General features: G+C 43.1%; 1 protein-coding gene across 1 annotated transcript; it reads left to right on the forward strand.

The window, feature by feature from the left end:
* Positions 1-4,573: 4,573 nt before the first annotated feature.
* On the forward strand, positions 4,574-5,579 carry LOC136610369 (olfactory receptor 10A7-like). The gene is made up of 2 exons (XM_066589601.1): positions 4,574-4,579; positions 4,656-5,579. Exons 1-2 carry the CDS (start codon positions 4,574-4,576, stop codon positions 5,577-5,579), a joined length of 930 nt encoding a protein of 309 aa, XP_066445698.1.
* Positions 5,580-15,476: the final 9,897 nt, after the last annotated feature.

Below are 15,476 nucleotides of genomic sequence, written 5' to 3' on the forward strand. Positions count from 1 at the left end.
CAGTTTATAAGTTGTCTGTATAAACTTGAGATCCATAAGATTAAATTACAGTTTTGCTGACCTTTACTAGCTTTCTGATCATATTTTTGCCTATCCTTTGCTACTTTATCTGTTTAGTTGACTACAAGACTTCTTGTTGCTCCCTACACACAACTCCTCCTGTACATTTTACATACCCTTATACTTCTGCATTAAATCCAGAGAATTAACCCCCAGACCGTGAAAACTCACTAAAGTCCTGGGACCAAAATCCTAAATAGTGTTTCTAGTAAAGGGGTGCAACAGGTGTAGTGTGTGGTCTGCTATAATGATGGCAGAGACAAGCTTGTTATATTAACATTTAAATATATGTTGGTATAAATGTTACTAAAATCTTATGAAATAAATTCACATTTACATTTCCGTTGAAGCTTCTATCATTCATACCTTTCTATATGTACAGACAGTAGTGAAAAAACTGATCCTGCAACATAAAAAGACAAAAAAAAAGTTCACAGAAAACTAAACAAAGCTTTCAAATAAAATAACCCGACCTCCACCTTAGGACATGCAGAAGGCACAATAATGGTCTGATGGTTGTTCTGCTGCCTCCAGCACTGACTACAGTTTTAGCAAATGTTAATTTGACATCTAGCGCGTTATAATAACTACAATTTACAACAATGCTGTACATAAAGTCATCAGGATGCAGCAGTCATGTTGGCGGTTGCTACATCTGTACCTATTATCTGTGCCAAGCAGTGATGGAAAGCTTTGTCTTGTTTGTTGGTCAATATCCCTAATCATACTCTGAGCAGCTGACAGTTAGACCATTCCAGCATGTCCCAACTTGGTCACACCATCTCATGTTACTACCTTAACCCTTTCCCAGCTCAACACCTTTTCTATTCTCATTTTATTTTTTCTTCCAAACCTTCAAAAGAACTCTTTCAGTCTTAGTCTCCTGAAATATTCTTCCATCTCACTGAGTTCTATTTTATTAAGCGTTTTAGTAGGACAGAATAAAAGTTACCCGGAGCGGATACTGAGCTCCACATTGGTGGGGTTGTGAGATGACAGATTGATGACACAGCTGATTTTACCTTTGTTCGTGTCCTGTTGGGGGTTCTGTTCCATCATGCCAGACTCGGGATCTTCTTGATCAGTGTTTGGGTACAGGCCTGCTCTGAATCGAAGTCTCTGGAATTTATTTTCCTTGTTCGTAATTAGGCAGCATCATAGTGTTGTGTAAAAGTGTTACATTTGTAGTGTTGTGTAATAGTGTAAGACTGAAAGAGTTCTTTTATGACAAAGAGGGCAACAGGACTCTCAAGCACCCAAACACAGAAGGAACGTGGGGCCAAAAAGAAGTCTGACTGGACCCCCCCTCCTGCCCACAATCCCACCTTGGATAAATATATAGACTCCTTTAGACATGAGGTGCAATCTACTATACTGGACAAGCAGAAAAGGGAAGCATTTAATATCAATATGCAGGAAAGAAGGGCCATCTATGCACTCAAAAACAACAAGGAGATCACTATTAAGCCTGCGGATAAGGGTGGTGCTATAGTCCTCATGAATAGATCAGACTACAAGAAAGCAGCAGAAAGACAACTGACGGACACCAGATACTGCACCAAACTGGATCAAGACCTGACTCTGAAATATGTGAGGGAATTGAGAAGGGTTATTAGAAGTCTGTCTGTGGGCTCCACAAAACCTCTGGACTTGATACCGGAGAACCTCAGGGTTGGAATAGTCTATATGCTTCCCAAACTAAACAAAGCTGGCAACCCAGGGAGGCCAATTATTTCAGGTGTGGGAACCTTCACTGAAGAAATCTCAGGATGGGTGGTAGGTGTCCTTAACCCACTGGTGAGGAATACAACCAGCTACTTGCAGGACACCACAGACCTACTGAACAAACTATCAACCATAGATCTCCTCCCAGATGGTGCAATCCTGGCCACAATGGATGTGGAGCCCTTATACTCCAACATCCCACATGAAGATTGACTAACCGCCTGTCAGGCACACATTGAGGCCAATGCAGATACCGCCATGGGCAGTAAAATGGCACCAAGAAATGCCAATCTTTTCATGACAAAACTGGAGAGTGACATTATCGCATCTTGCCCCAACAAACCATTGGCCTACTTCCGCTATATTGATGACATCATAATCATCTGGACCAACATCGAACAAGAACTAAAAAAATTCCACGAGAGATTTGATGCATTTCACCCCACCATACACCTGACATTAAGCTACTCGTATACAGAAATCAACTTTTTGGACACGACCATAACCTTTTGAACAACTCAATATAGACATTCCTATACCGGAAACTGATTAATTGACCCACATACCTCAGACGGGACAGTTCCCATCCTAAACACATCAAAAAGTCCATAGTTTACAGCCAGGCCACGAGATACAACTGGATCTGCTCCAATCCAACAGATAGAAAGGAACATTTACACAATCTCAAAAAGACATATTTAAATCAGAGCTACCATCCCACCTCAATTGATGACGAAATCACCAGAGCCACCAGGATACCCAGGAATCAACTACTCCAATACAAGGAGAAAGAAAAAAATGGATGTGTACCTCTAGTAGAGACCTACAATTCACAGCTAGATGTACTAAGGAAGACTGCAAATAAACTCTATCATACCTACACAAGGATGCCTGTCCGACCACCATATTCCCGGACCCTCTCCTTCTGTGTTACAGGCAACCTTCTCATTTGAGAAACTGTATAATCAGGAGTGCATTGCCTTCTGACACACAAAAATAACTTATACCTGTAAGGTAAGGAGCTGCAAGACCTGCTCACATATACTGACTGTGGACAGGATACAGATCCCCAACACACAGAAGCACTGGGACCTTCACATGTTCCACGTCCAATGTTGTGTACCTGATCATGTGCAGTAAATGTCCTGTTGGGGGACTTCATATTGGGGAAAGAGGACAAAAACTGAGAGCCAGGATGAGATCTCATTGCCACTCAATTAGAGAGGAATAGACTGAACTACCTGTGGCAAAACATTTTTGTGATCAGGCACACAGCATAGAGCAGATGAGAGTTATCATACTGAAGGGCAATTTCAAGTCGCAGCATTACAGAAGAATTTGGAAGTACAAATTTATGGCCATATTTGTTACCCTCAAGAAAGGAATTAACATCAGCCTGGGATTCTTGCATAAGTGGAAAATGTGAAAATTCTGCAGGATCAAGAGGGACGTCCTCTTCCTGATCATATTTTTTTTTCTTTCATTAAAACTTCATAAAAATTTAGAAATTGACTTTTAATAATGTTGTCATGCAACAGGTGGTGCTGCATCTCCTTTCATGTGCAGGTTGAAGGATAGATAACATACATCATAAAACTGTCCTGAGCTCAGTGGACTGATTTACGATTTATGTCTTGGCTCAGTTTGTCTGCTGTTTTAGGTTATGGGTGGAAAACAGTCTCAAATTGCTGTGTGCGAAAATTTATTTAGATCAAGAGTAGAGATGAGCGCGTATACTCGCTAAGGTACATTACTCGAGCGAGTAGTGCCTTAGCCGAGTATCTCCCCGCTCGTCTCTAAAGATTCGGGGGGCGGGGAGCGGCGGGGGAGAGTGGGGAGGAACGGAGGGGAGATCTCTCTCTCCATCTCTCCCCCCCCCCGCTCCCCGCCGCAACTCACCTATCAACGGCGCCGGCCCCCGAATCTTTAGAGACTAGCGGTGAGATACTCGGCTAAGGCACTACTCGCTCGAGTAATGTACCTTAGCGAGTATACGCGCTCATCTCTACTCTTGATCTAAATAAATTTTCGCACACAGCAATTTGAGACTGTTTTCCACCCACAACCTAAAACAGCAGACAAACTGAGTATCTCCCCGCTCGTCTCTAAAGATTCGGGGGGTGGGGAGCGGCGGGGGAGAGTGGGGAGGAACGGAGGGGAGATCTCTCTCTCCATCCCCCCCCTCCCCCCCCCCCTGCTCCCCGCCGCAACTCACCTATCAACAGCGCCGGCCGCCGAATCTTTAGAAACTAGCGGGGAGATACTCGGCTAAGGCACTACTCGCTCGAGTAATGTGCCTTAGCGAGTATACTCACTCATCTCTAATCAAGAGTAATGTGTTCCCCTCTGTATGTTATAATTGTGTGCCATCCAAACTAGTTTCATTCATTAGCCTGAGGAAGGGGGTGAGATATCCCCAAAAGCTTTCTGTAACCTCATGTATTTTTGTTAGCTATTAAAAGATATATCTATAAGATTATTTGGTTTCTCTTACTGAGAACAATCACACATTGCTCTACTGGCTAACACTGTACCTTTTTTTTGTTTTTTTTTACAATACATTATATGTACCCAAAAATTTTACAAATGAAAACTACAGTTTACTATACAGCAAATAAGCCCCCATATGACCATATTGATGGACAAATAAAAAAGTGGAGATTAAAATGTAAAAAAAATAGTGCATCCTTTGGGCCAAAATAGAAGTTAAATTGTTATTGTTTGATTGCCCCTAAAAAATCAAACAGCTGAAAGTTTGTAAATTTGGCAAAAAAAAATAATGGTTACAATGCAGGTGAATAATTTTGATTGCAACTGAATTTGACTTGATATTGATTGATGCTGAACAATGTTCTCTTTTTTCCATCTAGACGCAGAGAAGGAATATGACTGAGGTCACAGATTTTTTCCTCTTAGGATTCCAAGCTAGCAAATGTGTACGTGTTTTCCTCTTCTGTCTTTTCCTAATTGTTTACTGGGGGACAATATGTGGGAACCTCCTGATCATCACCCTGGTGTCCACCAGCAAGAACCTCCACACTCCAATGTACTTCTTCATCTCACAGTTGTCCATCGGTGACATCCTATTAGCCACAAATATCACCCCAAAGATGCTTGAAATTCTTCTTTATAATAAGGGGGCCATTACTTTTGTTGGTTGTATTACCCAATATTATTTATTCTGTACCTCGGAAGCATTTGAATGTTTTCTCCTCACAGTGATGTCTTATGACAGATATGTTGCCATCTGTAATCCCCTCCGTTACACTTCTGTAATGACAAGGACTTGTTGTATAAAATTTGCCATTGTCGCTTGGTGTTTTGGTTTTGCCATAACCTCATTTTCTTCTGTTTCAATGTCAATGTTGAAATTTTGTGGGAATAATAACATTGATCATTTTTTCTGTGACATATATCCTCTGCTGGATATTGCTTGCTCCGATACCTTCACTGTTCACCTAGAAGTCACAATACTAATTTCTCCTACAATAATCATCCCAACCTCAATAATAATTATATCCTATGTTAAGATTATTGTCGCCATATTAAGGATCCCATCCAGTACTGGTAGACAAAAAGCCTTCTCTACCTGTAGCTCCCACCTTATTGTGGTCTCCATATTCTACTGGACTCTTTTCGGTGTTTATGTTTTTCCCACCCAAGAGCAAACCATGAATATTCCTAAGCTTCTAGCGTTACTCTATACAGTATTCACACCTTTTATCAACCCCATTATTTACAGTCTGAGAAATGACAGCATACGTATAGCTGTAAAAAAATTAATAAAAATATAATACTTATTGCTTACAAAGATCTATGAAATAATTTTCTGGCTGTATGTTGCAGCTACTGATATAGCAGGGAGTAGTTTGACAGTTGACACCTCTTATATCTACTGATCACTGTTTCCTCTAAACTGAGCACACTGCAAACAGGTATTAAATGGGCTTGTTGACCTGATTAGAATGTTGTTTAACCCCATAGTGAGCACCCCATTGCCTTTTTACATCCTGCCTAAGTAGGTTTGAAGGCCCAGGAAATTTAAAATTACCCTGCTCCGGGCTAGTATGAGTAGCCGAGAGCAGGGAGATATCACCAGGAAACACTGTATGCATTTTCCGGTCACATAATCACCATTATCCAATGGATAACGGCAATCATGTAAAGTAAAAAAAAAATTGTAAAAAAAAAAAAAAGGAAAAAAAAAGTTTGAGTTTCATCTCCCCTCATGTATTATGAGGGAAGATGAAGTTACATACTTAAAGCCCCCAAATTTATCTGTGAACCTTCCCCCGGCTTCTGCGCACACGCCCATCACCAAAAATCCGTGGATTGCCAGGGTAAATTAAAATATCTCTGCTACTGGCTAGCAAATGCATCCAAGAGCCTGGAGATTTCATAGTGGTGGGCACGGTGAGCGGTCCTTGGTCACATGATCACCATTATCCAATGAATAACAGTGATCAAGTAAAAGTTAAAGTTTCACTTACCGTCATGTATCCGATCTATGAGGGTGGGTGAAATTACTTACCTAAGGCCTCCGGTGATATCCCCTGACAGGATCTTTATCCACGGACCTTTTCCCAGCTTTGGCACATACGCCCGTCGCCAGAATGACTGATGCAAGCCCAGATGCTGGTGAGGGCCCAGGAAATTTAAAATCTCCTTGTTAGTAAAGGTAGACGAGAGCCTTGAAGCAGTGACTGAGAGCTGCGGTGAGCGGTCTTCAGTCAGGTGATTGTCGTTATCCAATGAGTAATGGTGATCACGTAAGAGTTTAAAACAGTTGAAGTGTAATGCTGCATTTGGTTTGGACCCTGTTGTGCATACAGACATAATATTAGGGCCACAATGGGTATGTTTCTGAACATGGGACAAACAGCAGTATCCATTTTGGGGTGAAAGTCTTCATTCCTATGTGTGCTGTACAAAAAAGGGTTTTTAAAATGACAATTGCAAAAAAAAATGACAATAATATTTTTTTCTCTTCTGCTTTGCTTAGATTCATTCAAAAACTGTGCAGTCAAAATGCACAGTGCATCCCTAGATGAATTCGTTAAGGGGTCTAGCTTTCAAAATGAGATAATTTGTGGGGGTTCTCTGTCGTTTTGGCCACTCAAGGGCTCTACAAGTGAGCAATGGGGCTTAAAACACCTTCAAGCAAAATGTCTGTTCTGAAAACCACCGGCTGCTCCTTTCGGTTTGGACCCCATTGGGCATACAGACATAAGATACCACAATGGGTATGAACACAGGACAAACAGGGGGATTTATTTTGGGGTGTAAATCCTTATTTTCTTGTGCACTATTGAAAAAAAAAATGTCTTTAGAATGATATATTGGCAAAATTTACACTAAGGGGTGTAGTTTTTAAAATGGGTATTTGTGGGGGCATCTATCATTTTAACACCTATGAGTCTTTGCAATCATGGCTTTGTCAGAGCTACTTGGATATGCAAAACCTTTACAGAGTTATTCTATGTTAAAGTGGCACATGTCAGATTTCCAAAAATGTGGTTTCTGCATTAAGGCTTTGTAACTAAGTGTTTAAACTGTTTTCTTTTCAGTTTGCCCAGCTTAGAAGGAAAACTGACCCTATGTCACTAAGAGGCCATCCACACTGTCTTCTGCACCCTATATTTAACATATTGACTGAACTTGGAAAATCATATGTTTGTGATGCTCTGAGTCAAAGTCCAGAGTCCCACAGTCAGGCCAGGGCATACTTCTGAACTCCACTTAGTAAATGTATGGTGCAGAAGATAGTGTGGATGACCTCTAACATGCACTTGTAGACTACATGTACATGTTAGTAGCAAATGTTTACCAGCAGTGTTCCTTCTAAGCTGGTCAATTTGAAAAAGTTAAAGGGGTTATACCAGATTATCAGGTTATTCACAAGATAGGGAATAACTTGCTGATTGGTAGGTATCATAATAGTGAAACTCCCTCTAATCTCAAGAATAGGATTCCATGCCCCTTATCCTCGTATTTGAAAGGTTAATGGAGTGCAACGGTACCAGCTATCTCTTTACTTTCATTGGGCCTGCTGAGTACCTGAGTGGCACTTGGATATTTCTATCCCTCCCATTTTAATGAATGGAACACTAACTGCTCAAACTTGTCCATCACTCCATTCAGAGTGATGTCAATGTGGGTGGAGACGTGAATCCTGTAGTGACAGGAGAGCATGACACTGGAACAGGGCCAGATTTAGAAACCATGGGGCCCTGGGCAAAGGATTTGGTGAGGAACTTTGTTCCTCCTCCAAACAGCTGTCACAATTTGAATGTGGTTTAATTAGTAGTGAAAGATATTTTTTGTTGTAGTAATTTGGATATTTTGCTTTTGCACAAAAATCTTTAAAATAAATTTAAAAAATACTTTAAAATAGAACATAATAATATCCACCCTGGGCTTCAACTTGCAGCCCTTCCAGCTCTGTTAAGCTGTCACTTCTTCTCACTGGTCTGTGCCAGACCTCCCAGTTCCTAACGCGGCTCCTTCACCGTCTCTCTGGCTCCCTCAGCCAACTTCTCTCTCTCTAGAATGTGGCAGGATCTACTTTTATGTTGCTTCCTCCCACACCTAGCAGGTGTAAACCCTTTAAGGTTAACTCAACACAGTAATCTGCACTCCGAGGCTCTCTGCAGGCCACACTTGCAACTGTCTTACCACACTAACAACTTAGTATACTATACACACTTTACAGAAAGGAATGATATTCAGTCTTTTATTTGACAAAAACTTTGCGTTTCCCAAACTGCAAAATCTGAAATTATTTCTGATATGTCTATTTGACACAAATATCCTATGACAGTGACATCATTGTAAAAAAAATTAGTTTAACTTTAGTCATTGATCTTCTTAATCTGTTTTTGAGGAGTTTCATTTTTGAGAAGGATCGCTCTGCAGTGCAATCCATAACCATCATGGAAAGTTAGATTCTCAGGGCAACTTCTCTATTGACAAAGGTATCCTTTACATTTCTATCATGTAATAGTTTGTAGAGGAATAATTCATAAAAGGTTTTAAGGTCATATTCCAAAGAAAAAAACTTTTGCAAACTTGGCAAACTGAATTAGCTCATCTTCCCAGTAATTCTCAAGATTGTCGGGATGATCACTCACCAGCTTCTTGGCTTTGGAGCGGATCTCTTCAGAAGTAAGGACATCTAGTTTGCAAAAAAAAAAATTTGAGTTGTGAGCAAACTGACTCGTAAGCTCAACTGAGGACTGATCAATGACTTGGTGGAAGCGTTTATGTAGAAATTACCAGAATCTGAGAGCTCAACTCCAGAAGCGCTTCCACAATCCAGGGGTCATAAACAAATGTTTACTTTTCGCCAGAATGTTTGCCGGTACTCATTTGTAATGGATAACTGGGCTCCCTGATATACATAGTCAGCGAAGGGTTTCGCTTTGATTGCATAACGGATTGCAAAGACTGTAGAGTAGCAACAGCAGTTTTCAAATTCTGGTGTATGTTTTGTAGGCACAAATTAGTTTTTTTTGAACCTTAAAGAATGTAATTCCTGTATATGATGTATATTCCAGGCTACAGCGAAGACATCCGATCATACAGGCCACTCGCAATGCAATGGACTTCAGCCTTTTCATCAGGAGTTTCGTCTATGCTTTTCAGAGAATCTGCAATAGCTGTGTACCTGTGCACAAGAGCTTTTGTGGCATCACCCGGCAAGACCATTGTGTCATGAAAATTCTTTGAGGTAAAGAGAACTGATTTTTTTTCCCTTCATGTTTCATGGCCAACTTAAGCACCTTTGTTAATATTTCAAACTGCCAATCTGAAGCAGTGAAGAATATTTAGAGTTCATCAAGAAAGCAGAAAAATTAGACAACTGCTGGACAGCTTTCAGCTGCTTCTTTTCCCACAAGATTTAAGCTGTGGGTGGCACAAGGTACCCAGAAGGACGTTCTTGGGCGCTAAGGACACAGGGGAGGAACCACACCAAGCACAATCTAAAGTTCTCAATGGTGCAGCAGGCGGATGATAACAGGGTACGTGTTACAATGGCTGTGAAGGCAAAGGAAGGCTTTAACAGATGAGAAGCCACCGGTCATCGAGTTAACTATGCCACTGGATATGAAGACTGTGTGTTGATCATGTGTGCACTGATCTCCACACATAAATCAAATTCCCACTCAGGCATCTTCCAAAAAGATGCAAAAGTCCCATGGTGATCAGCAAGTGGCGACAAGGACAGTACTGTAAAAGCTGGAAGCCCTTAGCCACAAACTGGTGCATGGCCAGTGAATATGATTCAGTCAATCTATCTCAGGGACTGCCGCAGCTGAGCAGTTTGGCAGTTGTATTTACAACTGAGCAGCCCTATTTAGGTCCCACTCTGCTCTTCCCACATTGGGGGCTAGAAAAGGTACCCTAAACATAGTCTGCCCCTCTCTCTTTCCTGACTGGACTACTGCACCCAGAGAGGTCACTAGCTTGTGGTAAAAAAACGAATTTCAGGACATGGAACATGTTGACACTATTGGACAATGAATGCTCTGAGCATAGGACTGCTATTGTAGCAAGGAAGCTAAGGTGCTTTAACATCAAAATAGCAGCACTCCAAGAGACCCGGAGAACAGGAGAAGGACAGCTAAATGAAGAAAAGGAAAGCTATGCCTTCTTTTGGAAGGGCCTGCCTGAACAAGAAAAAAGAATACATGGAGTTGACTTTGGAATTTTAAAAACGACCTGGTGAAGTATTTGTCTGAAGCACCAATCAGCATCAATGAATGACTCCTAACTCTCCGAATTGATCTTGCCAAAAGCCAGCAGGCAACTATCTATGCATCAACATTAGATGCTGATGAAGACATGAAGAAAAAATTTTACTGCCAGCTGGACACCATCCTATCAGAGATACACAAGGAGGACAAAATCATCTTCCTGAGTGATTTTAGTGCAAGAGCTGAACGAAACTTCGACCTGTGGCCAGGGACTATAGGTAAAGGGGGCGTTAGAAACAGCAACTCGAATGGCATACTACTTCTTACCAAATGTGTAGAACATAACATTGTTATCATCAACACACTCTTCCCTCAGAAAAATAAGATTAAGACATCATGGAAGCATCCCCAGTCAAAGCATTGGCACCTCTTAGACTATGTAATTATATTTACCAGAGACCACCGCAATGTACTTCTCAAAAGAGACATGACAGACGCTGATGATTGCTGGACAGACCATAGGTTAATTCAATTTATGATGGCTATCGAGATTGACCCAAAATGCAGATTCCAAGGAAGTAAGATATAAAATGAACGACCAAGCCTTTCAAGAGCCCTCTAAATGAACCCTTTTCCAAACAACACCCAAGGATCATCTGTCCATGGAATACCCTTAAAATGTTGAAGAACATTGGAATAAACTGAATATCACCATTATTACAGGCTTTGAAGAAATCATTGGATACTAAATTAAAAAACATCAAGACTGATTTGCTGAAAATGATAACGAGATCCAACAGCTAATCGATAAGAAAAGGAAAGCCTTAAAAATATGTCAAAGAAACACCAACTGTGTTGCTAAGATAAAGATCTATACTAGTGCAAAAGCTGAAGTCCAAAGAAGGACCAGAGAAGTCAAGAACATCTGTGGACAAAAAAAGCTCAAGAAATCTAACATATTGCAGATATCAATGATGCATGGGGGTTATTTAAAGCCACAAAGGTCATCTATGGCTCAACAAATCATGGCATACACCCCCTACATTCATCAGATGGAACCAAGCTTCCAAAGGACAAAAAATCAATTGCATTACGTTGGAAAGAGCAATATCATAACTTCCTTAATTGCAGTTCTAATGTGGCTGAAAAGGCTCTCTTGCTAATCCCACGACAACAAGTCAGGGACAAGTTCGCAGTACTGCCTAGCTTGGAAGAAGTCAGCAAAGATATCAGCCAATTAAAAATTAACAAAGCCAGTGTACCTAATGGGATTCCTGTTAAAATCTTTAAAGAGGGTGGACCTGAGCTGACACAACAACTCCACGTGTTGACTGAAAAAGTGTGGGCAACTAAGAAAATCATAGTGGACTTTAAGGACACCAATATCATCACCTTTTTTAAAAAAGGGGTAAAGAATAGACTGAGAAGACTATTGGGTTATTTCCCTTCTAACTTCCACTGTGAAAATCTTTGCGAGAATCCTTTCAAACCGTCTTTTACCCATGTCAGCAGACGTCCTTCCGGAATTTCAGAATAACTTCCGCCCCTCTAAGGGAACAGTTGATGGGATCTTCATGTCATGACAGCTTACATGAAAATGCAATAAACAAAATCAACCACTGTACATGGCTTTTATAGTCCTTGCAAAGGCATTTGACACAGTGAATTACAATGCTCCTTGGACAATTCTCAAAAAAATCGTATGCCTTAATAAATTAGTGAACATCCTGTGGCTCCTCCATGATGACACGATGGCAGCCGCCTTGGACAACACTGGTTCCCAAAGTGACCCATCTAAGGTGGAGTCAGAGGTCAAACAGGGTTGTGTTTTTTCCCCAATTTGATTTACCATCTTTGTAGCTATGATACTGCACTTTGTTGATGGGAAGCTTCCCGCCAGTGTGAAAATCCTCTATTGGACAGATTGTAAGTAGAGATGAGCGAGCATACTCGCTAAGGCAAACTACTCGAGCGAGTAGTGCCTTATTCGAGTACCTGCCCGCTCGTCTCTAAAGATTCGGCTGCCGGCGGGGAAGAGCGGTGAGTTACAGGAGTGAGCAGGGAGGAGCGGGGGGAGAGAGTGAGAGAGAGATCTCCCCCTCCCTGTTCCTCCCCGATCTCCCCCACCACTCCCCGCCCCCTGCCGGCAGCCGAATCTTTAGAGACGAGCGGGCAGTTACTCGAATAAGGCACTACTCGCTCGAGTAGTTTGCCTTAGAGAGTATGCCCACTCATCTCTAATTGTAAACTATTTAACCATAACAGACTTAAATCCAGAATCAAGGTCAGAATGACATCTGTTATAGAGCTCCAATATGCTGATGATAACATAGTCTGTGCTTATTCAGAAGGAGACCTACAAGCCACTTTAAACATCTTTGCAGGAGCATATGAAAAGCTTGGTCTCTCACTGAACAAAGATCAAACCAAAGTGCTCTATCAGCAGGCACCAACTAATCCTTCTGCATTTCCAGAAATACAACTTAAAGGGGTTGTCTCGCGAAATCAAGTGGGGGTATACACTTCTGTATGGCCATATTAATGCACTTTGTAATATACATCGTGCATTAAATATGAGCCATACAGAAGTTATTCACTTACCTGCTCCGCTGCTAGCGTCCTCGTCTCCATGGTTCCGTCTAAATTCGCTGGCAGCTTGCTTTTTTAGACGCGCTTGCGCAGTCCGCTCTTCTCCTTTCAGCACGAGCCGCTTCAGTGTGCTCCCCGCTACAGCTCTTCTGCGCATGCGCAGATGAGCTGTCACTGTTCGGGAGCGCGCTGGAGCGGCCATTCTGTACCATCCTCTGTTAGAGGAAGGTGCAGAGCCGCCCAGCTGTCCGGAGAAGCCGCCCAGCTGTCCTGTCGTCCAGCTGTCCTGCCGTCCTGGTAAGTGATGGGACGGGGGGGCTGCCGCTGCGCCGGGGGGGCTGTCGTCGCTGTGCGGGGGGGGGGGGGGGGGCTGCCGCTGCGTCGGGGGGGGGGGGGCTGCCGCTGCGATGGGGGGGCAGTTGCTAGGCCGTGGGAACTAGCGCTGGGCCGGGGGGGGCTATCGCTAGGCCGGGGGGGGCTGTCGCTAGGCCGGGGGGGGGCTGTCGCTAGGCCGGGGGGGGCTGTCGCTAGGCCGGGGGAACTGTCGCTAGGCCGGGGGGGGCTGTCGCTAGGCCGGGGGAACTAGCGCTGGGCCGGGGGGGCTGTCGCTAGGCCGGGGGAACTAGCGCTGGGCCGGGGGGGGGGGCTGTCGCTAGGCCGGGCGGGGGCTGTCGCTAGGCCGGGGGAACTGTCGCTAGGCCGGGGGGGGGGCTGTCGCTAGGCCGGGGGAACTAGCGCTGGGCCGGGGGGGCTGTCGCTAGGCCGGGGGAACTAGCGCTGGGCCGGGGGGGGCTGTCGCTGGGCCGGGGGGGCTGCCGCTGTGATGGGGGGGGGGCGGCCGTGTTCACTCCAGGGGTCCGGTCGGCGGCTGCGGGGCGTCTGGTTGCCATGGAGACACAGCTGGTAGCGTCTCGGGAGCGCGCATGTCGGGCTGCAGCGAGCGAAGGGAAAAGAGCCGGCGGCCATCTTGGCAAAATTTTTATAAGTTGCTGAAACGCTGGAACTGTAAGTAGAAACCAGCTAGAAAAGTCATTTACAGGGGTAATTAGTAATGTTTGCTTAATTAGGGGGACTGGGCAAAAAAAAAAATTCACTGCTTCCTTGAGACATCTCCTTTAAGGGTGTAACATCGGAAAACATTGACCATTTCTGCTACCTTGGCAGCCACCTCTTCACAAAAGCTAATATCGACGCTGAAATACAGCACCATCTGAGCTCTGTGAGGGCCGCAGTTTTTTGAATGAAGCAGAGAGTGTTTGAGGACTGGGAAACTCTTAGAGATACCAACATGCTTGCTTTTAAAACTATTGTCCTTCCAACTCTGTTATATGTCTGTGAAACGTTGACCATCTACAAATATCACACTCAACTTCTGGAATGATTCTCTCAGTGATGCCTTCCAAAATCCTGCAACTCTCCGGGGAGGACAGGCAAACAAATGTCAGTGTTCTGGAAGAAGCAAAGACAAAAAGCATTGAAGCAATCATGCTTCGCCATCAACTTCGCTGGACTGGCCACATTGTGCCAATGGCCGATTACCGTCTCCCAAAGCAATTAATATATTTCAACTCAAGAATGGAAAATGGAATGTTGGTGAACAGCAAAATAGATTTAAATATGGGCTTAAAGCTAATTTTAAAACTTGGCATAGACATCAAGATCTAAGAAGCCCTGGCCCTCTAGCGCTCAATTAGGGGGTCAGCTATTACCAACAGCACTGTGAATTTTTGATGAGGCACAAATGAAAGGGCAAAAGGGAGAAACATATCAAGAGAATAGCACATCAAGCCAACCCTTCCATTTTGAAACTGTCTTCCACTTTGATGATCTTCCACTTAAAAACCGATGTCCCCATTGTGAAAGAACTAGCAGACCAAGAACAAGTCTCTATAGTTACCTACGGACCCATCGCAAAAACCCCATACTTGGAAGACAATCATGCTCAGCCACGAATGATAGCCCTAATATATATTTAATACTGATTAAACAATAATAATATCAGAATTAATTAATGTAATACTTGCAGGATTAATAGACTTTCTTTGATTTCTAGATGTATGCACCGTCACGGCCCACGCCACCACAGCCAATGACATATTTAAGGTCTGTGCCCTGTCGGCTTCAGAATATAGGCGTACACCATCACGCTTTAACTAGCTATGCAACTTTCTGTGCGGGAGATTTAAAACTAGAAAAACACATAGAATTATTATTTTCTACACAAATAACTTACATTTTTAAAATCAGATATTTCAAAAGGAATTTCCCTTTTTTTCACTTATTGGGGGCCCCTATTTGGTTGGGCCCCTGGGTGCCAGCCCATGTTGCCCTTGCCTAAATCCAGGCCTGTATGGGAGTCCCATTTTCCAGGTGAGCATAGGTTTCAGTTGTGAGAATCCCAATGGT

Source organism: Eleutherodactylus coqui, chromosome 2 (genome assembly GCF_035609145.1).
Source record: "Eleutherodactylus coqui strain aEleCoq1 chromosome 2, aEleCoq1.hap1, whole genome shotgun sequence".
Taxonomy (NCBI): Eukaryota; Metazoa; Chordata; class Amphibia; order Anura; family Eleutherodactylidae; genus Eleutherodactylus; species Eleutherodactylus coqui.